We start from the raw sequence: 26,233 nt of genomic DNA, 5'->3' as shown, positions 1-26,233 counted from the left end.
TCTACAATTTTTACATAAACGGAGACATCACCTTGATGCACGTTTTCTTGTTCAGGTCTTTCGTGGTCTTAAATCCTGCGCTTCTATTTTGGAAAATGTTAGCCTTCGTGTTCCTTCTAGCAATCTTAGGGACTTCTCAATGTTTGTCCCTCTAATAAACACTGTCCTTCTCCTCGGTGCGCCTGTGCTGCCAACGCCGTGGGTAAAGATCTCGACCTATTTGCAATCGGAACAATTTCTGTCAGTGACACTGAACCTAAAATTGTTAATAATATTTGTTAATGATACTCTTAATATTACTTGTGTGTATGTGGTCTTATTTTATTGTTCTCTCCTGTTAACGTTAACTTTAATTCTTCTTGGCATTATGTAAACTCTCAAATTTTGTATTTGTTTTTTTAATTATTTTTATGTAATTCTATGTCCTCATGCTAACCTTTTAATTGGCCTCTGTGCTGTTAAGTTGTACGTAAATAAACATGAATTGAATTGAATTCAATTAGGATGTTGACCTGCCACACGAATAAATAAGAATTAAATGGGTTATTATTATTATTATTAACTTCTATGTGTGTATGTATGTTTATTGTCCTTTCTCACCACATAATGGAATAACCATTGGAAATGTACTTTTTTTATTTTTCTAGCCTGTTAAAGCTAACTTATTTTCGTTTCTCTTGGAATTGTTACTAATTTATTGCTATTTTATAGACTGTCATATTTTGTATTTAATTTTTTGTATATTTCTATGTACTCGTGCTAACTTTGTAATTGGCCACTGTGCTGTTAAGTTTGCACATAAATAAACACGAATTGAATTAAATTAAATTAATATTATTATTGCAATGGCGGCTCCTTTAGAAGGGCTCCGCTTCATTAGTGAGTAAGTAAGTATTATCATCATTTGTTTGTTTGTTTGTTTACTTGGCTGCATTATTGATTTATGTTAATGAAATTATTATTATTGTTGTTGTTGTTTGTTTGTTTACTTGTCTGCAGTATTGTGTTTTCCTCCAATGTTTGCCTGTAATTTGTCTTTGACTTTACGTTGTGTTTATCCATATTGTAATTACTTGTATCTACACTGTGCTCTGCCTGTAATTGGCCTTGCGGCTGTTGACTCGGCACATAGATAATAAAGAATTTAATTTAATTGAATTATTGTTGTAGTAGCAGTGCACTTCATGTTATTCGTAGTAATAGCATTTTTTGGGAAGAATTTATTACGCAAGTAGAGATTAATAATATACTATAAATTAACTTCAGGGATTATGCCTTATTAGTTACTGCAGGCCACACGTACTCAACAATCAAATCATAACGTCATAACTTCAAATACTGATAAACGTACCCAGTAACTTAAGTTTTTACGAAACTCTTTTAAATTCAATTTTCTTGTCACGAAATTGACAGCAAGTGACGGCAGAAACACTACTGTTGGGAGATCCTTCTGTCGCTATACTTAGTACTACCTTCAGCCGTCACATGCAGTGCATTGTCGGCTCACTGTGTTACCATATTCTCACGCAGCATCGGTGTAATTATGTTGTAAAGGTAAACATTTAAAGTTGTCCCTGTTCTTAACTAATTAAGCACTACACCATGAAGTGTATGGGGGGAGTGGCTTTGTAGATCCACGTCTTCTTGACCTCGACACTAGTTGGAATTGAATGGTCAGTTTCACGCCGTGGCCACTTTACCCCGGAGAAAGAGCCCCCGGTACCCGTTGAATAGGAGGCTGGGTGGGCCACAGAGCCAGTCTGCACGACGTGGAGAAGATAAATTTCTTGACCCCACCGGAACTCAAACTCTGACTTCTTGGTCGTCCGGCCCGTAGCCAGTCGCTATACCGACTGAGCTATCCTGGCTCCTCGTAATTGTGTTGTACAGAGATAAGTACAAATTGGAAGTAGGAATGTGCAATATTGTGTTCAGATACGTGGCCCACCCAGAAAATGCGAACGGTACACGTTCTGGGTATGTTAACATAACAGACATGGAAAGCGAACGAAACTTTGAAGAGTTCAACTTAATGAGGATCTTTAATAGTGGAAACTGCATGACTACTCAGAAGAGGATCTCAAAATTCTAACTTCTTAATTTATAATCCTCGTTAGCATCAATATATCGTTTGAATTTTTTTTTCAAGAGACGTAGGCTTAAGTTCTTCCCAGAACTTTCCTTTTTAAGAAGTAATCAGATCCTCTTATCTTTGTGTCCAATTTCAAAACTTCTCAAACAGTTTAACCTCATCACTTTCCCGGCTGGGTTTATATCCCGGAGCAAGTTTCCCTCATCAAAGGTGTTCGATTGCGCGAGCCGTCCTCATCTGAATTGCATATTCTATTCATTACTTTGCTGGTGACGTAAGAACTCGAGATTAAACTTCTACAGCTTATCATTTTGAGAGGTACGTCTGACTGGTCGGAGGATTAGCATAGAGCCATGAATTTGTGCTAAAGAGTGTCAGTTTGTGTTACAAGATGGGGCAGGGATCGCTTTCATCTCCTACAATCCAGTTAACTGTAAAGCGGTGCAGCAGAATTGTCTCTGTGAAATAGGTTCCAAACTGAAATTGAAGCAATAAATCTATTGTCAGTTAAGCAGTCTATTATACCTCTTCTTCTTGCGTTTCTTAATTTTTTCTTCAAATTCTTGATTTTATTTTTTCTTGTGTATCTCTTGTTTATTTCATTCTCTTCAATTTCTTTAAATTCTTTGTCGTATTCCTCTTTTATTTTTTCTGCCTCTTTATCTTCTTGTATTTCTCTCATTTCATACACTTGGTGTTTTTTTTACGTGTAGCTTGTTCCTTTTCTTTGGTTACCTTTTCTACAGCTTACCTAATCTACCGCCATTATGTTGACCATGTTGATACCACAGACCTCTTCTTCTGGCTGAATTGATACATGCGAACTTCTGAAATCCCTTCTGCTTCTCTTCTTCTTCTTATAATCCTTATTATGGTGTTATATTTTCTTTACAGTGCAGTCCCAATTTCTGTGAGTATAATCGTTAACGGTTTTCTGAATCATGAGATAATTAAGAAACAAGCAAATGCATTCGTCTTCTGCCCTCAAGATGGAGGCGATATAAACGAATTATCTTTCTCTGCATGTAATTTAATTTGTTTTAGATTATTACTGTATTCATTCTTCTGCCTCTTTAGTGCACGGTAAGGCGCGTCCACATTACTCGTGCTTGTGCTCGCCAGGCTTGTGCTCATCGGAAGACTCGTCTGGCTATTACTTGTGCTCGTAAATCTTCGTCTACAATACTTCAGTTGCTCGCCAGGCTTCGACGCGTGAGGATCCATATATTTACTCGTAGTGTGTATAGGCTGTAGTCGTATTTTAATTTATTGGCTATAGTTTTTAAATTAAAAATTTAAAATTTGCTTGTCTCGTGACTTGTCATATCGTCCACATTACTCGCGAGCATAGCGAGTCACACGACCACGAGTAATGTGGACGCGCTTTTATTGAGCCCTCTGTATCTTTAGGCTGCGAACCGAGCCCAGTAAACTCGAATCAAGTGTGACTCGCAAGATGGCTGCATGAGTCGAATCGAGTCGAGTCAAGTCGTGTGAAGCTGAAGGCCTGTTTTGCAGTATCTGGTTTAGATTTACTAGGATCGATTTGGTTAATTTACCCAGTCTTAACCCAACTGCAAAGTGTCCCGTCACATTCGGGTACCTTCCTATTTCATGCCTAAATATTCACATGTTTTCGTTCCGTCTCGGGCATTTGAATTATATGACTTTTCGAGCACAACTTCAAGAGTTACGGCCGGTGAGGGAATTTTTTTGTTTGTAATTTTTGTTATAATTTAGTTACTGAATATTTAGAACTGCCGGCTTAACAGTTCGTGTGTCTGTTTGCAATACTTTGTGGCATTTACAGTAAGAGTGATTGCAAATTTATCGAGTACAAAGCTAAAGCGATGCAGTTTTCTTCGAAACTGGTCTCTCTGACGGAATTATCAAAAAATGTATTTAACGGGTTCATATGACGAATAATTCAGTAAGCACATTTCGAATGTGTACAGTTTTGGGACATGTTCGTCTCTCAAAAACCGACGAAGAATGTGAAAATTCTCAAGATAACGTTCAGCAATCAGATGACCATTTCTTCGTTCAGTGTGTCGCGAAATATGCACAAAACGGCTGTAAAATTGAAATATAAACAAATAAGTGGTNCATTCAACTGCTCTGAAGATGGAGGCGCTACGTTCCTCCGAAACGTCGGCCAAAACGAAGAATACACGGTGCCTAAACCCAGGAGACGACTTTCTTCATTGTCATCGCCGTGAAAACCTCAAAACTTACAAATAAGTGGTCCTTGGAAAACTAAGAATATCCGTGGACAACAAGACTTTAACCACGTCAAAGTCTCCGCAATCTTTGTCAGTTTTGTGAATGGAAAAGGTGGAAAGAAATGTTCGTTATTTGTCAGTAGTATTGCTTCTGTAATCGTTGCACAACAGTTTCCTTTTAATGTACCTAGCTTTCTGGAAGTTACTAAGTGGCACTTTCAGATTTTCGGAGAACGCTCTAAATGGGTCATGTTAAACCGGCGTACGAAGCGAGGACGCCCGAAATAGCACTGACCCCTCATACACGGTCTTCGCAGATCTTCTGCTCCTTTCTATGGGCCTGTTGACCTACCAGCATCTCTCAGACATAATGTGGACGCTACTCACCTCTTCCTGTTGGCATTGCTTGATCCTACCTTTAGGGAAATTCGCACAGTCACAACAGGTTTCTGTAGTACTAATGATCTATTTACGTTGCTCCGTCTACATATAGGTTTAACAAGTCTTCTCGATCATTTACGTTTTCCGACCAACATTTTATATTATATCACTTATACATATCTCATATATGTCCACCCCTACCCTCATCCTCATGTATATTGTCACCCTAATAATATTACGTGAAGAATAACTACTATTAAGAGCCAATTATGTAATTTCATCTATAGGATGTCCGTTTTTTATTGCTAGTGGGGTGGGACCAAGTTCCTTGTACTGCGGCCACTTCTGGCTTATTGTACCAGCCCCAGATGATAGGTGAGGGTGGTTGTGGAGCAATTGGTGGAATGAAGCCTGGCAGGGGAAACCGAAGTACTCGGAGAAAACCTGCCCCAGCGCTAGTTTGTCCACCACAAATCCCACTTAATCAGACCCGGGATCGAACCCGGTCGCCGCGGTGGGAAGCCAGCGACTAACCGCTTGAGCTATGGCGCAGCCCTATGTGAAAAGTAACTACTATTAAGAAGCCAATTATGTAATTTCATCTACAGGATGTTCCATAAGACTTTGAGCGGATTGTTGCTTCATGCAACATTGTCACACCACAGGCAGTTCACGCAAGTATGTTAGTGCGTTTGCATCGGCGGGCCTGTGACTATAGTGAGATTTTCTTTTTTATGTTTCAGAAAGCCTCCGGGAGTACTTTAGTAAATACGGAGAGATTACGGAAGTGATGGTGATGAAGGACCCCACCACCAGAAGGTCAAGGTGAGTAAGTGATGGTTGTCCTTACATGGGGCGTCCGTGTACAGCCATATTGCTATCTGGTTCGGCAAGCAAGAGATGCCTGTCTCTTACTATGAGGCAAGAACACCCTTAGCCTGGGTCTGAAAGCAAAGTACACCTATTCAGGAAAATGTTCGGCCTGAGGGGGGTTGAAGAAAGTGAGGAATGGAAGACATTACGCACCGAGCACCGCTGTAATACAGCTCATCTTGCACAGTAGTGGTCGCGGAACCAAGGTACTTAACCATTTTAAGCCTGAAATTAATCTAAATAATATTTACAATTTTAATTGCTACCTCACAGATAATACTGCGTCTCTGTTATAAAGAACAGCAGTGCTTAAAGATATACTATTGAAACTACTAGTACTGCTACTTATTGTCTCCTGAGTTATAGTTCGATAGTGGTTACCAAATTTTCTGACGAATATAGTGTGACTATCCTGCCCCGAAAATGAAGGCACTATAGGCCTATTTCTTCCGAACCATTATTACGAGCCTACCAGAATAAATAAGGTCATAACCCAGAAAATGTGTCTTCACTACAGTGAAAAAAAATGAAATCTCATATAAAAGATTATTAATTTTTACAAGTATTCAGGGATTGAGAAGTTATGGCAAAGAAACTATGTCATTTACTTCCTTTCTCCCTCAATGAAATAAAATTATGTTACAATTGTTTATTTTCACATGTTTTCTTGTATTATATGAAGATGTATTAATTACAGATATAACAGATTATTCAGTTAAATACACATTTGTTTTGCAGGATGAATATAGATTAGAGATTTTTAATATCCCTCACGTAAAATTAATTTTCTCACCACTATCATCTCAGATGTGTTTCCAACTTACTACTGTATTGTAAGTTACGAGTTGGCAGTTCGCGTAGTATACAGCAGCTGTGTAGATCTGGCCTAGAATTCTACACTATTGTATCTGTAACACAGACGGTATATTCCTGTGCCCTAGAATATAGGCGAATTGACCGTTCTGAGCAGTGAATATGACTGCAACACAGCTACGTAAGTGCGGGACTTTAGTGCTCAGAAACATATTTGACATAAGAAAAATAAAGAGGTAGTGAACCAGAGAGAATTACGCATCGAGGAGCTTCATAATTTGTACTCTTCACCTAGAATAATTAGATTGATGAGATTAACCCTTTAAAGCTCAATGGTTACAATACGTACCACCCCCTTTAACACCATAACATTCTGCGTTCTGCCCACCCAATTTATTTATGGTTCTTACAATAAACATTGNAATTGACCGTTCTGAGCAGTGAATATGACTGCAACACAGCTACGTAAGTGCGGGACTTTAGTGCTCAGAAACATATTTGACATAAGAAAAATAAAGAGGTAGTGAACCAGAGAGAATTACGCATCGAGGAGCTTCATAATTTGTACTCTTCACCTAGAATAATTAGATTGATGAGATTAACCCTTTAAAGCTCAATGGTTACAATACGTACCACCCCCTTTAACACCATAACATTCTGCGTTCTGCCCACCCAATTTATTTATGGTTCTTACAATAAACATAACAATTTGCAGGGGAAGACTGAAGTACCCAGCCATACATTTGCCGTCACAAATCTCACGTAGACTGTCCTGTGGTCGAACCCCGGCCTCTACGGCGAGAATCCGGCCGTTAACAGCTTGTATCATGGCTTCTAACTCAGCCTACTCTCCAGTCCTGATGATGGTTATAATACGTTCCTCGTAAACGTCGGTAGACTTCTACCAGACTACACGACGTCATATCTCACATGATAGTAATCGTCACAAACAAAGACGTTTCTCATTATGTAATTTCTTCCACCTTTCATTCCCATTAATTTCAAATCTGCTCTATAGAAGGAACCTAGTGCGCCCTCAACCCATTTTCTTCTGTTAGACTGAGATGTCGTTTGTAACATCCACGGGACCTACAATTATACTCTGTTTTATAGGAATTATAGGGAGTTAGAGAATCATTACCCGGATACCGGAACAGTTCCACGGGTATTCTCAATTAAGTATGAAGAACTTTATTGCCAGATTAACATGGTCCTTGTGGTAAGTGAAGTGTTTCTAAAGAAAATTTGAATTTAAAGTATGACGAGTTATGGTTGTAGACGGACACGCCAGTATCTGTAAGATTGTTCCCTAGGTGCCGATCCCTTCATTTCCTGTGTCTGCCTCTTGTCTGGGATCTTGGGAGATTTCTTCCTTTATTTGAATGCGGTAGGAATGAATGCCTCGCCCACTCCGTTCCATGCAGTCGAGGCGGTTCGTACTGCCGCTGTAGTTTAAGTGGCAATCAGAGAGTTTAATAGGTTCATAGCTTTTCCAGATAATAGTTACAGTGGATGGATGAAGTTCCATTTACCCTGTCCGGAAGGCAGGATTGTTATGCTGCACATTATAATCTCTTTATGCTTGTATTTCATTAATCATTCATCGTATCGAGAAATGTGGAAAATGAAAGCTTTTGGCCTTCTTATACCAACAATTCATCATATATAATTTTATAGACGTTATGTCGTTTGTGAGAAAATCATTGAACTCCAGACTCCGTTTCATGTAAAGAAGAAGTCTTGCTTTACTGGAAATTTTCCGAATTTTTTTTGCTTAGACCCTTCTTGCAAGATTTCATCGAAATCCTCTCAGTTATCTCGAAAATACGAAAGCGGGTCGGAAGGTTTTTTCGGAAATATATTTGTCGCAGACCATACATAAATTCCTATGCTGCACATTCAGCATTTGATTCGACACTTAGTTCGCTTTCCCACGCGATCATTCTGTACATAAAGACGATATTTCACTGCCATACCAATTTATTGATGTCACCTTAGAAGAACTGTGTTTCTGTGATTTGAAGTTATGCCTTTTATTGCTTCCACGACCTCAAATTATAGTTAGAATCGACTGCCAATAAGGATTTTTATTTATATGGCCCAAACAGATTGTAGTCACTTGGGACCAGATCACAACTATACGGTGGATGGTGCTGAACCCCCCAACGAAACTTCTGCATGTAGTTCACTGTTTTTGAAAGTAACTCTCCGATGCTCCCGCGTGTAACATGCAGACATGGCACAACCTGCGCTTTATGTGCTCCATGTGGTTCTGGGGCTCTCGAAGGGGGCAACAATCCCTTACAATGAGATGTACCTGAGTGAGGGTTCGCAATCACCTAACACCTGCACAGAGGTGGCGCCGTCACCGCGCGATGCTAATCACCAAAGGATATTAGAACTCTATGGTTCACTGATCAGTAAGACTGCTCTAATAGATAACGCCTCGTCAGGTGGGCGGCTATGTTTATACTGAAGAAGAGGTGAAGGCATTGGCCCTAAAATGAAGCACCAGATTGCGGCATATTGTGAACAACCGACGTATTTATGGCTCGGTATGTTTGTTGATTTCGTGGCACATACCTTGTATAGCTTGACTGATTCTTAAGCCATGTAGATTTCTTTTTTAGTTCATGTGGTGGGCTGAGACTGAGTCTGCTTGGTACGTCGGCCACTAATTGGCCTATTGTACCAGCCCCGGATGATATATGAATGTGGAGCAGTCAGTGGAATTAGAATTGGCAGGGGAAACCGAAGTACTCGGAGAAAACCTGCCCAGTGCCACGTTGTTTACCATAGATCCCACATGACCTGACCTGGGCTCGTAACCCGGCCTCTGCGGTGGGAGGCCGGCGACCAAACACTTGAGCTGTGGCATGGCCATTAGAGCATGTAACGAATCCGTGTTGGGCTACGTAACATCGACTGAGGCGAGAGGAAGACCGTAAGCGGAGAGATTTATTATTCTTTATCGCTACTGGGGTGGGACTAAGTCCGTTGTACTGCGGCCACTTCTGGCCTATTGTACCAGCCCCAGATGATAGGTGAGGGTTATTGTGGAGCAATTGGTGGAATGAAGATTGGCAGGGGAAACCGAAGTACTCGGAGGAAACCTGCCCTAACGCCACTTTATCCACCACAAATCCCACACTACCAGACCCGGGATCGAACCCTGGCCTCCGCGGTGAGAAGCCAGCGACTAACCGCTTGAGCTATGGCGCGGCAATGCGGAGAGTAAGTAAGAATTCTGAAGGAAAATGTCGTGGTCTATTTGAAAGTGTTATCCTGACATTTGCTTCGGAGGCTACAGGAAATCGCAATGACCCTTAATAAGGACGACGGGTAACACGGCCCGAGTTGCAAACCGCGTACCTTTCGATCGCAGTGTTACATCATCATGGTGGGTGTATTTTTGACCAACGGATGGGTTGGTGGTCTAGGAAGATGAATGGAAAGGAGTGACCGAAGGCTATTTTGATGTAGTATCAGCATTTGCCTGGCCGGTCATGGTAACCAATCTGTCTAAGGCATGCACTGTCTTCGCTCTCTCGGAAGCCGGGATCGTGGGTTCGAATCCCACTGAGGGAATGGATGCTCAGCGTTTGTGTGTGTGTTTCTCTGTGTTTGTGTACATGTAGAGGCCTTGCGATGATCTGATCACCCGCCCAAGGAGTCCTACCGAATGTCTAAGATCTAGTAAACCGAAGTGAAACGGAGAGTTTCATGGAGGTAGGCCAAGGCCCTAATTGAAGCTGTATCACCAAAGGAATAAACCAGCATTTGCCTGAGAGACTGAGACAGACTCAGTCACCATAACCGATCTCCGGGGCGAGAATGAAAGTCGAAACCTCCCGACATATAAATCCGCAGTTGCGAGGACCGGAATGCTGGACCTTCAGTTAGAGTAAGCGTGTGAGGACTTGGGATTTGAATGTCGTCCACGCTCCCACAAGATGGAGGATATAGGGATTTTCCTCAGTACTTCCAGGATATACCTGGATTAAGTCTACATGTAAATAAAATATCCAGTACAGTGAGTGGGATATGGGCTGGACGACTGTTGGATCAGTTTTTGTTTTTGCGACAAGATCGGAGATTGGTTCCGTTTCAACAGCTTCTAGACCTTTCCGTGGAGTCCACCCAACCTCAACCCAATGTGTAGAGGCGGCCCTTTCCCTTGAGATAAAACGGCAGGAGCGTGACGCTGACAAATAACCCCCAACTGGTGCCAAAGTCTAGGAAGGTGTATTTTCACAAGAATGTCAGTGCTCATTTTGGGCTATAGAACATGGTTCTGTAACGAACTTCGATTCCTGACTCTTCATTCACTGTTCACCCTCTCCCCTTTGTTCGTGATGAGCCCGTTATTGTAGCATTCGCTGAGGATAACGTAAGGATATACATGTTAGGGGAATGGACTGCGAGAATGACGGACGAAACACGCTGATTGGGCGTAAAACTCCTGGGTTTTGTTGCCAGAAGTTAGTTAATTATAGCGGTCTGATGTTCAGAGGTTCGGTACGGTAAGTCTGCATTTCGGTGATTCCTCAGTGGAACAGAGACCCTGATTAGTGACTGCAACACTTGTTAATCATGTTATTGTGTTTCGAAGCACAGTGCTAAGCATCTCCCAGACTGGAGATGTTGTTGCATCACAACTGAAAGGGAATGTTTAGTAACCACATCACAGACCCCGCGTCTTGATTAACGACATCGGCCTCCTTTACGACACTGTTCCACGTATCTTGGAAACGTTCTTTCAGGAACTTCTGTTAATGGAACACTGTCAACTGCAGAGATTACTCAGCGCCGAATAAGAAGAGAATAACATACTTACTTACTTACTTACTCATGAAGCTGAGCCCTTCTTGAGGAGCCGCTGATTCAGCAGCTACTCAAGAATTTCCCAGCATTTCATGGAACCCGACGGTTTATTACCATGTTCACAAGAGCCCTCCACTTGTCTCTATCCTGAGCGAGATCAATTCAATCAATACCATCCCATCCTATCTTTCTAAGATCCATCCGCCTACGCCTTTGTCTTCCCAGAGGTCTCTTTCTTCCAGCTTTCCCACCAATATCCTATATACATGCCTCTTCTCCCCCATTCGTGCTACATGCCCTGCCCATATCATTCTAATTATACTTGAGAAGAGTAAAAGTTCTGAAGCTCCTCTTTATTCAGTTTTCTCCAACTTCCTGTCACTTCATCCCTCTTAGGTCCAAATATTCTCCTCAACACCCTGTTCTCAAACACCCTCAGTCTAGGATGCTCCCTTAGAATGAGAACATGTGGTAACCTGAAGAGGAACTCAGAATTTCCCGAATTTCAGTGAGTGAAGCAATCAAAATGTTATTATTCTTGTTCTTATTCCAATGTTTTCAAAGTCCTTTACTCCTGATTTACGTGTATAAAGGACAGGTTGTCCATCATATTCACTCGCAAGCTGAGTCAGCATTAATCAACTCCCACTATTATCTTTGGTAATTCAGTCTGCTAGTGATTGAGCTACACCATTGAATTGTTCTCATAACTCAGTGGTTTTAGTCCGCAAGCGAACTATACCGACCGAGTGACCGCCGCTTGTCGGCGAAGTTAGTGCCAACCGCCTCTGTGGTCTAGTGGTCAGAGTTCCTGTCTACAGATCCAGAGGTCCGGTTTCGTTTCCCGACGCTACCAGATTTTCTGAGAAATATCGGATCTGGAACCGGGGTCCAATCAACCTCGTGAGGATAACTGAGGAGCTATTTCAGCGAAATAGCGACCTCGTTCTAGAAAACCGAAATTACCGGCCTCGTGGATTCGTTGCGCTGACCACGTGACACCCTCTATCCGCTAAAGTTGGCACTTAATGTTCTCATACATTCATTCAATCGCTGTGTTATTTTATTCTATTCGTTCACTCAAGATTTTACTGAGGGATTCACGTACTCAATTATTTATTCACTAATCAAATAATTATAAGACATTAGGTTCTCACAGCGGTGGTTATGAAGAGTTATGTCATCTGGAGTATAGTACATCACAGAAGATAGATATCATCAGTTATATAATTATTAGTTCTTTAGTCGGTTCATTCATATAACGAATAATTAATTCTACAACTCGGGCAGCAACGTAATCAATCAGTAATTGATGCATGCATTCAGAGAATAACCCATGAGGGATAGGATTCATTCAGTCATCAGTAATCTGTCAGACGACAGGTCCAAGTCTCTTCCAAAACAGTTCCTCAACAGGATATCTAAATAATATTACGTATTTTACGTTTCTCTTGAAACATGTACCAGTTTAAATTATCAGTCCCGGCTGAAGCTTTCCGTGTACCTGAAGCATGACCTTGTCTGGGGCAATCGAAGTTCTGCCTGTGTACCTTACATCGTTTAGTGCTAACAGCCTTAAAGAGTACACAGGGGAAATTTGCGGTGCAAAGAAGAAATTGCTATTTGGTTCCTATGTTCTATGAACCAATTTACATGTAAAAAGGAGGCATTAGGGCTGAGTAAGTTTACTTTTTCTTAAACCTCTAAATGCTTATATGTGTGTTTCGCTATATTAAGCCACTAAATTCTTTTTGCTGTACCTCAGAAACGACAGTATAAAATCAAAATAATATTCATGGGGTTAACACGAGTGGGTGTGCTAGTTTTTGCTGTATAATGGTTTAATTTTACATTATATATATAAAACTTTTAATCTATTACAGCATACAAAATTACATGCTCAGGATTATTGTTTTCTGGGATATGACGCTATGTAGTTAATGTAGATCGGTACTGACGTTTCGCAGAAACCTGCTGTCGTAATCTTCGGGGTAGAAGTTGGGAGGCAATAGGTTTCTCCGAAACGTTAGTACCGTTCAGTTGTATTTGATGTCAGATCGTTCAGGGCAGCAGAATATGATACCACTTTTGTCTGATAGATTTTTATCCAGAAAGTTCTGAAACAAGAAGATGCTTTATTGACAATTTTGCTTTAGAATACGCCTTTAGGAAGATCCAGGGAAATCTGATGGGACGGAAATGAAATGGGACACATCAGCTGATGGTCTGTGCTGATGATGTGAATCTACTGGGAGATAACATAGATACCGTAAAGAAAAACACAGAAACTTTAACTGCCGCTAGTAAGGAGGTTGGTCTGGAAGTAAACACAGAGAAAACCAAGTATATGTTGCTCTCTTGTCACCAAAATGCAGGACAAAATCATGACACAATGACAGCTAACAGATCCTTCGAAAATATGGAACAGTTCAGATATTTTGGAACGACGATAACAAACCAAAACCTGATTCAGGAAGAAATTAAGAGGAGATTGAACTCGGGTAATGCTTGCTACCATTCAGTCCAGATCTTTTTATATTCTCGTCTGCTGTTTAAAAACGTAAAAATTAAAGTTATCTGGTTCTGTAGGGGTCTGAAGTTTGGTATCTGACATTAAAGTAGGCATTTAAGAACAGGGTGCTGAGGAGAATATTTGGATCGAAGAGAGATGAAGTGATGGGAGGTTGGAGAAAACTGCATAATGAGGAGCTTCATAATTTGTACTCTTCTCCAAGTATAATTATACACGTATAATGATCAAGTGAAGGAGAATGAGATGGTAGCCCATGTAGCACGAATGTTAGAGAAACGGAGCTTATATACGATGTTGGTGGGATAGGCATAAAGAAAGAGACCACTAGGAAAACCAAGACCTAGGTTGTATGATGATATTAAAGTGGATGTTAGAGAGATAGGATAGGGTGTTATGGACTGGATTGATCTGGCTCAGTTTAGGGCCAGTAGAGGGCTCTTGTGAACACGGAAATGAAATGCTGGGAAGTTCTGAAGTAGCTGCACAGCTGTGGGCTTCTCAAGCAGGGCTCAGCCATATATTCTCGCATATTTTAAATGTATTGTAATGTACTAATTTAGCTTGTAATGCCTTTCTTGCTGGTGGGAGGCACCCCCTGAAGTTGACAAGTGCATGTTGCCAAAATTTATAGGGCGAAGTCACTTGAATGGTCTGTTTCAGTGGTATTTCCCATATGTAACACTATGAAATGTTAAAATACTATAATTTGCTATGACGAAGTAGACGACATCAGGGACTCTGTAGCGAGGCTGGAAGCCGGGATCTGCCGAACAGAGGACAGGAATTTGAATCACAGCACTACTACTTTGTTTTTGAATAAATGTTTATAACGACACTTGTTTTCCATTCGTGATGACAGTTATAGGATATTCCAGTTTTGTCCCAAAGTGCATAATCGCCACCATCAAACAATATTATCACATTCCCTTCTACCGCATCGATTTAAATGGAACACATTCCATACTATCGGGTGGTAACTTGCATCAGTAAATCTTTTCACGATTGTCCTGTATATGTAGTCCACAGCGAGACACTGAATTGCGAGGAATGCGGACTGTATCAGTAGGTCCTCACGAGCTGTGGAAACTCTTCTCATGCACGTCACATTCATTCAGTTGCTGAGCTCCTTGAGGATGTATTCCGAGAGGAAAGCATCTTAGAATATGTAAGGTGTGAGATTCTGCGGTGATCACTCTCTTTCTGGATCTGACTTCGTCTAGATTGGTGTTTAGCTACATCTTTTCAGGGAAACCGATTGCCTGCAATTTCAGGGTAGAAATTACTCTCGGCCCTGAAGTTGCAGATGTCAGTTTCCTTCTGAATGCTGATACGAAACTTTGCCGTGTCATATTTCAGAGGACAGTGATCTTGAACCTAAGGTATTATCAGGTGTATGCGTGACTTATAAGACGGGTTCTGGTTTGGATGATTTAACATATCGTATCTTATACATTCACAACTCGGGACTACAGGCAATACAGCGCTATCGTTGATCTACACACTTTAATTCACCGTTACACGCGCACTAGGGTTCTCGGTCTTCACTAGTCGTATCCTGGCAACGGATTTATAACAGTCTCGCTGTCAGTACAGCACACATGAAGTCTTCTTTTCACAACTTAATTCATTTCTTGTCTTCTCACTCCCTTATTCGACTGCCTTCTGCAGAGACTCTCTCAGTTCTTTGCTGCAACTGGCAACTCCGGAATTCGACTAGATCCAGTTCCAAACTCATATCCTGGCAGGCTGGCATCCCGAAACTCGACTCGACACTACTACTGCCAGCTTCGGAACTCTTCCTTCTAACCCCTTTGCACGGAACACGTGGAAAACCTCGTCTTCTGTTGTCCCATATTGTTTTAGATGTTTTTACTGATCCGTTGCCTAGTAATAGACGTCCTATTATGCGCATTGGTTCCCGCGGGAATGTGTTTACTGGGTCGTTGCTTAGCAATGTGTATACACGTCGCAGTATGTTGTTGGAGTCTGATTCACTGACAGTGATTACAGACGGCTCACTCTGTACATAAGTTACGTAGCCTTACGGAACATGAGGAAGTTCCTAAATGGTTAGGCGGAAGATATTTCAGAGGAGTATGTTAATTTTCATATTTTTCCTGCTTATTTGTTCGTTTCTTTAGCGAAATAGTTATTTTACCCGCAAAAGGGCACAAGAGATTTTGTACTTTAAAACGTGAATGCATAAGCTATTATGTATTTATGTAAATATTACATACAATATCGAACATTTTGAAACCTCAGTGGTTTGAAATTAACCCACACGATTAGGGTTCATGCACATATAGTTTTCATGTTGTTTGAACAAATTACACTTACGGAATGAGAGATTGTGTTCACAAACAAACCACTTCTTCTAATCATGTAACCCACTGTTATTGCTGGAACTATACCCATATGCTGTGATAACTGCCCCAACCCACCCCAATCGCGCTACCAGATTCCCTGCACGCACCACGAGATGGCTGAATTCGATAATACTCGCATGCTGTGTTCTCGAACATCGCGCAAACATTGAAATGGAAGTAAGGGGAATGACAGTGTTCGCATAACACCTCATTGTAGGACTATGGCCGATGTGTGTGCAGATAACAGCTTCTTCCTTGAATTTGCCCTCTGAACAAGGGAACACTGTATGCAGGAAGATATCAGTTGATGTGTGATGAAATATAAAACATCGTACCGATTGCGTTACTTGTTCCGTTTGATTGTTGAACCCATTACCGTTCTTTGGCGGGCGTGTGACGTCCTCCCGGTCGGGTATTGTTAAATATGTACTATTACGGATCTGAGAATGGTACCGAATGGAAGTCGAAGTGGTTTACTTACTTGACAACAGATGTAGCAGCCCGCCGTCTTTTTTGGGCCATAAGTTCTCTTTTCAGCGCCACGTTTCCTTTTCCCCTTTCTTTCATTCACCGTCTTCCTGCTCCCTTTTCCCAACTTCCTTTTGTTTTACGTATTTATTTTTAATCCCCACTTCTCGCGCATATTTCTCTTTTCCCATCGGTTCGTTCATAGTCGTAGTTGCAGTATTCCCTTCCCTATGCCATTCTACCCGATCGGCTTACTATTTTATCCTGAAGTTGGAGGCAGCAGGTCACTTCGAAGTGTGATAACATTATAAAATTATGTTGAACATTGTACATCGTCTGTATAACTGGATCTGATTCTGTTTTGTTTTATACCTGATGATGGAAGCAGATCGAGCTTCCGAAGCGTCCTGTAATTTAAATATACCTGAGACGGTGGACAGTATACGACATAATTCTATAGCGAATATTATCACAAGCCTTTTGAGTATCACACCACGCCTGTCTACCAAATTACACGGCGCTCATCCCAAAATGTGATTGTTTACCGCCCCAAGAACATGAAATCGTACATTTAGTATGCATAGACAGTGCATTTGGGTTGTTAATTTCGCTATTTCTGAGTTGGTTTGCTCTGGATGTTCATAGCCGAAGAGTTTTGTCTCGAACTGCACATCTCTGAAGTATCTACTGACCTCAGTAGACCTCGATGTGGGCTCCCTTGGTAGCCTTGAGAGCGTCCAGACGACATTTGAGCTGTTCCAGCGGACATGCTCCACAGAACATGGCAAGAACTCGAATATCGTCTGGACGTTCTCCGTGCCACCAAGGGAGCCCACATCGAGGTCTACTGAGGTCAGTAAAAAACTTCCAGAGTTTCACTATGATCTGCCGCAACCCGCATGTAGCTAGCTCAATTTGTTTGCGCGCCACAATTTTTCAAAACCCCGAAGGGACTTTGTGGACGCACAGTATTTAACGAAGTTTCTAACTTGCATACTTGTACAGAGTGTTAAAAAGGGTTACAGGCTTTAAGTCGTATAGTACTCAAGGAAATGAGCGAGAAACTCCCGGTCAACAAATGTGCAGAAATCGATGTCTGTTGAGATATGCGCGAGTTTTGAATTTAACTGGGAGCTGGGATAGCGCAGTCAGCATACAACTGGCTACAGGTTGGACAACCGAGGGGTCGGAGTTCGAGTCCCGGTAGGGTCAAGAATTTTTTCTTCTCCAAGTCGTCCAGACCGGTTCTGGGGCCCATCTAGCCTGCTATCCAATGGGTACCGGGGAATCTTTTTCCGGAAGTAAAGCGGCCGGGGCTTGAATCTGACCACTCACCTACAACTAATGTCGAGGTCAAGAAAACGTGGATCTATACATCCATTTCCCCATTCACCCCTATGGCATAGTGCTTAATTAGTTAGCACAGGCGCAAATTTACCTTACCTTTTGCATTTAACTGGATGGTAGAATGGCACTGTAGCATGCATTAAGAGAAAGCCGGTGCGCTTCATGTACTTTTGTTTACCTGTCCCATGCTTCTGTTGTGACTGTCTCAGTAGATGTACTGAACTCCGTGGCTTTTAGTCCCCAAACGAACTATAGAGGCCGAGCGACTGCCTCTTGTCGACGAAGTTAGTGCCAACTTTTGCGGATAGTGAGTGTCGCGTGGTCAGCGCAACGGATTGCCACGGCCGTTTATCTCGGTTTTCAAGACCGGACCCGCTACTTATATACTATTAAGGAAAAAGCAGGCCAATGAGAGTGGCCGCTCTGTCTAGGGCATGAACTGTCTTCTCCCGTTCAAACAATCGGATCGTGGGTTCAAATCCCAAGTGAGACATGGGTGTATGTGTGCGTTTATTCTGTTTGTGCTGTTCTGCGTGTGAAGATAGCGGTCTTACAACGGGATGGTCCCCCGACCGAGACCTCCTGCAGACTATGTATAAGATCAAGGAACTGAAAAATCGTCCGAGGTCCAACAAAAAGGGATGTAGAGCCGTAGATAGAAGGAAAAAGCAGCGATAATTGGTGTTGTGATACGTGCCGAGAATCCAACCCCGGATCGACTACGTTGCTGAAGTCCTAACCACCCAACCACGAAGTTCTGTAGGTTGGATGGAGAAGACAAATGCATTCATTATTTTAGCGCAGAACCGCATGTAAATCTACAGTTCTTAAAAAAAAGAGGATGAGATGGGGGAATATTAAAGCAGATATTCGGAATATGGTTTCTGAATAATTGTCTGTATTCGCTCTTGCACAAGGAACGTGATATGAATGCATGATGATAAGGTCTGTCGGTGCTGACATCTGTCAGGGCGTTTGTTATCCTGAATTACTTAACGCATTTTAATTAAAATTGATGTGGAATGTGGCTCTGTTAAATCATTTCGGGCTCATTTTACTTCCTTTTGGTTCTATCCAATAAAACAAATTCGTTACATGAAGCGCAAACGGAAAAGTATAGTCTTTGCCAAAAGTATAAAACACGGGAGATAAAATGAAGCAAGTACATGACGTAAATTTCAAATACAATTAATTTATAAAAATGTCTTTTATGTGGTGTATATTTTATAGAATACCGTGGAAAGTAATTTTTATTTTTGTGAAGCATGATATATCTGTTGTCGAGTAGTTTCGTTGACAATAAATTTGACTTCTTCATATTCTTTTTCTTTCTACGGATTAGACGCAGGCTGTTTTCGCTTCACAGATACTTTTTAGCGGTCTTGCTCTGTCTGAGTTGCCTACGTCATGCTTATGTTCATAAGAAATATTACGTCTATATTTGTCTCAGTCAGTTCCGTGACAGAGCTATCGGCTGGCCGATCAAAAAGTCGGAATCTCGGTGTCAGAAGACATTTTTCTCTTTTCTGTACCTTTGTGTAATGGGTACTGGAGCACTTTACCTCGTGGCACAGCGACAGAGTCATGAAGCTGGCCATATATGTATGGTATATGTATGGTGCCGAGTAAATAAATGTGTGGAGCTATACCTCCAGTACCCTATGTGTATTTATGACGTGGTGGTTAATTAACCGAAGAAACTATTTAAACTATTTACTCTCACGTCTTTTTTATGTGACTATAATTGCATTTGTTTCTGTATATGGATATGAGGGCCGTGATCGCAGAAGAAAAGGGTTCGTATTGTCTTGAGAATTTCTTGACATGTATTCCTGGGCACTGGGTTGGGCGTGATGAACCAATTCCGTACCCCCCGCGCTCACCTGATATTACGCCTCTTGGTTTCTTCCTTTGAGGATACTTTAAGGATATTGTTTACAAGACCCCTGTGATCTCCCTCGATGAAGTGAAGCTCAGAGTTGTTGTTGCTGAGATCGGAACAACGCAAATTCTGGAGAACACTTAGAGGGAAATGGAATACCGCCTGGACATCTTATGTGCCAGGAAAGACCTGAATGTTGAAGTTGTTTAGTATTCTACAGCATTAGTTCTATAGATAATAAAACTTACTGCGTTACATTTTCATATTCTGGAAGCAGGTTATTCTGTTTCATCCGATTTGAAAATTATGGGCCACGGAAACCCGGACAGTAATTTAGAATCACACTGTAGGTACTCCAGATTTATCCTAGTTGACGGAATGTTGCTAGTTCATTGTTTCAGGTTTTCTTAACAAGAAAACTGATATAATTACTGCATTTCGATTACGGAAGTGATATGGACTGATATAATTGGCACGTTTGGGGGCGCAGTACCACGAAGATGGATTTTGAGCAAATAGGTCGTGAGGATGGGAGATATGTGCAACTTGCCCAGGGTCACCTTCAGAGGCTTACTTTATTATTAGTGGTGTTAATCTGCGGTTTCTGCTACTACTTAGCTATTTACTTAGTCATACAATTACTTTGTTAGCTTAGCGTATGACAAGTGAGTTCAGAGTGCCAGACAGAGCTTATTATAATAAACAGATGCTAAGGTACAGTGGCCTCGGCATCTGGCTGGTCGAAGGCCAGGTGCTGTCTCACTGGTCCGATGAATATACATCGGTGTTACATATGGATAGGAAGCCGTGTATGTGAGGCCATGAGCTGACGTGTTGATGGAAAGGTGTCTCAGGTGGGACCTCTCCTGCCTCTCTTCGCCACCTGTTTATTGTGTTCTACATGTTCGAAATTGAACACGAGAGTCTGATCGGACATCACATTGTAGTCCTAATGCTTACCACTCCTATTTCGTACTCCGAAGATCCCGGTGTGGAACATGAATTAGGCGTTCTTGACTGATGGGTTTACGTGACATTCCTGAGTGAAAACACGCAAACCGTGGGACAGAGGGGCAAAAACGCATCCTTCTACATTCATTCTGATTCATCAGTCACATTCACTGTCTTTTCGGTGCTATGCGATTTATTTAGCCCATAAATTGTATTTAAATAACTAGGGGCACTACAATCATACCAATATTTGGCTGTCTCACCTTCCATTGGAATTTTTCTATTTTTATAATTATTATAGAGGAAACGAAATATACTTGTAACTTTAAAGACAAATTCGAATTTATACTTATTATCACATATTCATGACTACACACGGATTTCTTTCTACCGTCCTGTTAAAAGGAAAAAGATGGACAGTTCCGAATTTAGGGCCGGAGACGTGTTAATTTGACGGAAGTTCTTCGTGGTTTGCGTAATTTCCTCCAGAGATATGTTGCGACGCTCTCTTTAAAATGACCGCGACGGCTTCTTTCCATACCCGGTTCAGTTAATCATTTACGGCCTATCATCCTTCTGTCAGTCGATTTCAAGATACCTCGGAGGTTATGGCATCGTCATTAAATGACATGTTGCGCAGTATAACAGTAATCATCAATAGTCGGAACGTGTACGCATAGTGGGCAATTGATGTCTTCGTCATTTTTAATACGGTGCGTTCAGTTAAGGAGGAAACTCAGCAACACCGCTGACCGGACCCAATATTCGTCACTGTTTGCTGCTGTAACTGCTGATAGCAGAATGAGTCATTAGCGCTGATAAACGTTCTCCGTTACAGTTACAGCAGCAATCTGTGACGAATCCTGGGCCCGGTCAGCGGGGTTGCGAAGTTTCCTCCTTGATTGAACACCCTGTATATCTTGAGGTTCATTTGTTGCAGAACAAAATTACACGTGAAAAGCCGCTACCATTGTACCATTCAGGCTGGTACATTTAGAAAGAAGTTTTCGCCATCTCTCTTGTAATATACCCCATGTTGAAAAATATTCGAAATAAACGTTTTTAACCGAATTAGGTATGTATTTTGTTATTCACCAATTTTGAACAGTAAGCCACTTGTGAGAAACCAGATAATTTTCAGCTGAACTTGAAGTAAAATAAACATTTGTAACTGAAGTAAGTGAATTTGCATTCGACTGACGACTTTTCGTCGTTGTACATCACGAAGAAAACGATTTCAGTAGTTTCAGGTAAAATTTTCCCTGTGCCCAACTACTTAAGCAACACAACATTAAGACATGTGATAGAATGGCGGTATAGCTCCACTATTAACCTCGACATTCAATGGAGGTGAGTGACAGGTTCTGGCTTCTCTCTCTTTACCCCGGAGAAGGAGCCCTCGGTATGGGTAGGAGGCTGGGCGGTTCCTAATGCCGGTCTGGACGCTTTGAAGAAGAGAAAAATCTCTTGCCCTTCTCGGAAATCTAGCCCCAATTCCTCGTCCGTCCAGCCCATAGCCCATCGCTATACCGACTGAGCTGTAAATTAGGGAGTAAAAATTCGGGCGTACAGAATGATCTCCCAATGTTTATCGTACTTTATGCAGAGTGTGTAATGAACGTGTCTGGTGAAGCTGATTATTCTAACTCGTCTTTGAAGGGTATCGAATCCCATGCCACGGGTGTCTACCCGTGTGGCGGGGGGTGGATGGTGACAGTATCTTCTGTGTGTAATACCTTTCCTTTGAAGTTCTCTGGTGCGCCATGTTGCCGATACAGAACGCCTCTCATGAGAATAGCAGATCGGCACGGTGCAGAAGTGACGTACATAGCCAGAATTCTGCAACACAATTACAACAATAAGATCGCAAGAGTGCAGAAGGTGTACTCCAATGTACACACATTTCCCTAAATAGCTCGTTGTCGTTGACTTCCATTTATTTCAGGTACAGGTTTCTTTAAATCTGATTGGATTACGGGTGTATAGCACTATCCATAAACTGTTTTGCTTGTATTTCGTTAAGTGACCGCCTCTGTGGTCTAGTGATCAGAGTTCCTGGCTACATATCCCGAGGTCTCGGGTTCGATTCCCAGCGCTACCAGATTTTCTGAGAAGTAGTGGGTCTGGAACGTTGTACACTCAGCCTCGTGAGGATAATTGAGGAGCTATGTCAAGGAAGTAGCGGCTCCAATCTGGAAAACCGAGATTAACGGCCATGGGGACACACCACGCGACACCCTCTATCCGCTAAATTTGGCACTAACCTCGCCGACAGGCGGCGGTCGCTCGGTCGGTAGAGTTCGCTTGCGGACTGAAGGCCACGGAGATTCTATACCACATCTGAATTGTTGCAGATAAAGTTGGTAGACGTTCCGGAATCATCAAAATGTTGGATCGTTCACCAGTCAGTCCATTTGCCAGACATTTGTCCAGAGGAGAACCGCTCCTACCCCCGCGTCATAATAGTATTCAGCCGCAGTCACTGTCTCGGTAGTAAAGGGCCTCATATCGACGCTAGTTACGGACTTGCTGTTCGAGATCTGTGGACGAACGGAAGGGGTGAAAGGCAGAGAAAATCAAGCGGCACAGCCAAATATGTTTCTCCTCTCCGACTTTGACTTTGCCCTCATCACGAGCAGACGGGTCAGTTCATTGACGCTGTGTAGGCACAGACTGTACGACGTGAGAACACAAAAGAATGGTCAATGTTATGAAGACCTCAGATCTCATATTGGAGTTAAATGGGACCAGTAGCATCACTTCAATAATTTAGTTGTTGATTTTCAGAGCCAAATGCGATCAAAGCCAATTTAGTGGTGTCGATGATTTGGCGTCGGTATGTACGGACAGGCGGTCACGATCTCCCCAACGATATAGGCTCACTTCACCCGCCTTCTTTCTAACGGCAACGGCTTAAGAATAAAGAAGAAAATTGTGGTCTTTATAATGGAATATTTTCTGTAAGATATGACTTGAAATTTGTAATATTATATATTTTTATTTAAAAGGATTAATTTGGTTAATACTTTGAAGTCACTCACCCACTCATGAAGCTGAGCCCTTCTTAAGAAGCCGCCGATTGTGCAGCAACTCAAGAACTTCCAGCATTTTATTGAACCCGAAGGTTCATTACCATGTTCACAAGAGCCCTCCACTTGTCCGTATCCTGAACCAGATCAGTCCAATCAATCCTTTGAAGTACTGTGGGAATTGTATATACTACCAATTTCAAAGTTTAACATTTTACCCGTAGAGTTTATTTATGTGATTCTTATTTTTCTCAGGACGAACAGTAATTATTTCTCTATAAACTACATTAACCGATTTGTCTTTGTAATGGATAGACGTTTGATTTGTAAGGAGAGAACTGAATTTTCTAAATGTTCTGTAGTTGAATTTCATTATTAAAGTGTTAAAATTATTAATCACACCACTGTTAAGCGTTTATATACACTGTACAGTTGTTATTCACAACAATCACATTTTTTGCATATACGAGGCCATATTCTGAGCAGTTGGAATGTAGCAGAGGATGGTGAAATAACGCAGAGAGACGGAACATCCGAGTGAGTCCTCTAAATAGAATTTATGGACTTCATCTGCGGTTCCCATTCATTGGTCTAGCCTGACAATTGTAGCAATGATATTTCTATGAGATATAGGCACGTGTATTCAAACGCGGTTTCCTCTTTGGATTCAAGAGCATGCATTACAAGAGTCTACTGCGCCCACGATAACATCTGAATCAGACAAGCGGGCAGTTTAGGTTGTTACGTAACGGAGGCTTAGGGATTTATGCAGTCACTTGGTATTAAGGTGGTAGTAAAACCAAGGAGATGCATTTAACTTTAATAGTGGGATACTCAGTGCAGGTTGCTATCATAGAAAACAATCACCTGGAAAACCAGAAACGAGATAGAACAGGTGATTCTTGCGTTATTGTACTATGCTATTTGCACATGCCGATACTTTGGTATTTAATGGTGTATTGAAAGAGATCATCATGACCTATTTAACGGTAATAATCCCTGACGAATGCTGCGAGAACACCAGTTGAAGTAATCGCGAAACCGGTCACGTTCCTAACTGGAAACACCTGAATGGAAGTGTGGAGCGCATTACCGCTACACGATAGAAATTTGGTTCTGATAAAATGAGATGTGAGGTCTACAGGTGGATTGAGCTGGCTCACGATCATGTTGAATGGCGAACTTTGGTACTGAACGTTTGGGATACGTTGCCGGAGAGTTTGCGTACAGATACTATGTTGTTTTCTAGAAGCAACCAACGTAAACAATAGAACGCTTGCATTTTCCCTAATCTCGTCGGGAATCGAAGCTCAGTCTTCCAGCCCATAGGAAATCACGTTGCAACTTATTGCAACTTCTATTTTTTTTTCCCTTTGGAGCTACAGTCCCAATTTTGGCCTTAGCCTACCTCCATGAAACTCTCCGTATCACTTCGGTTTTCTAGACCTTAGAAATTCGGTAGGACTCCTTGGGTGGGTGATCGGCTCGTCGCAAGGCCTCTACCTGTACACGAACACAGAAAAACGTGTACACATACACACACACTAAACATCTATGCTCTGAGTGGGATTCGAAACCACGATCCCGACTTCTGAGAGAGTGAAGACAGTATATTCTTTATTGCTAGTGGGGTTAGACTAAGTCCCTTGTACTGCGGCCACTTCTGGCTTATTGTACCAGCCCAAGATGATAGGTGAGGATGATTGTGATTCTGGAGCAATTAGTGGAATGAAGATTGGCAGGGGAAACCGAAGTACTCGGAGAAAACCCGCCCCAGCGCCACTTTGTCTACCATAAATCCCACTTGACCAGACCCCGGGATCGAACCCGGGCCGCCGCGATGGGAAGCCAGCGACTAACCGCTTGGGCTATGGCGTAAGTACATGCCTTAGACCGCTCGGCTACCGTGACCGGCCTTTTATTTATTTATCTGTCTATTCGCAACGTTTCCAGTAGCTCAGATTATATAAGGTCGAATGGTAAGACGGATAATAAATTGGTAGGGATATGAAAGGAGGAGGTTTGACTGAATTTGAGGGGCAGTCCGGGCACTTATCTGAGGAAACAAGGACGTGTCACACCGGGTAAGCGACTCCGGACCGAGATTTGAACCTGAAACCTGCAGGAATCGTTTCCTCTCGACCACACCGTTTGGTATACTCGTATTTCCATCTTTAATACTGCTCTTCGCGCTCGTCAGTTGTCAGGAGACGATTGTTCATAAAGCAGAAATGAGAAGCTTTCTGCAAGGCTGTGGGACAGGTTACACCACTCTTGATGTCAGGTGGCATGTGTAAATGTTTAAAGAGGAGCCGGTGGCTGGAGCATTGACCAAAGGGCCACCAACCACCTGCAGTCCGATGGGTCCTGCTACTTTACAGGGAACAAGGACGCCACCAAGATCGTACACTTTATTCTTTTTCTGAGTATTTTAATCACGATTTTTAAAATA

General features: G+C 42.0%; 1 protein-coding gene across 5 annotated transcripts in view; it reads left to right on the top strand.

The window, feature by feature from the left end:
- Positions 1 to 5,438: 5,438 nt before the first annotated feature.
- The window catches only part of LOC111861415 (RNA-binding protein Musashi homolog Rbp6), a gene marked incomplete at its 5' end in the record, with an annotated part of 815,587 nt that continues 794,792 nt past the window's right edge, over positions 5,439 to 26,233 (top strand). For all 5 annotated transcript variants that reach the window (XM_033750309.1, XM_033750308.1, XM_033750310.1 and 2 more), the window contains 1 exon segment: positions 5,439 to 5,520. In XM_033750309.1, the coding sequence (XP_033606200.1) occupies positions 5,439 to 5,520 (82 nt within the window).

The sequence above is a fragment of the Cryptotermes secundus genome, unplaced genomic scaffold, assembly GCF_002891405.2.
Source record: "Cryptotermes secundus unplaced genomic scaffold, Csec_1.0 scaffold605, whole genome shotgun sequence".
Classification (NCBI taxonomy): Eukaryota; Metazoa; Arthropoda; class Insecta; order Blattodea; family Kalotermitidae; genus Cryptotermes; species Cryptotermes secundus.
The sequence above is the reverse complement of the archived record's forward strand: the minus strand, read 5'-3'. Positions and strand labels throughout refer to the sequence as shown.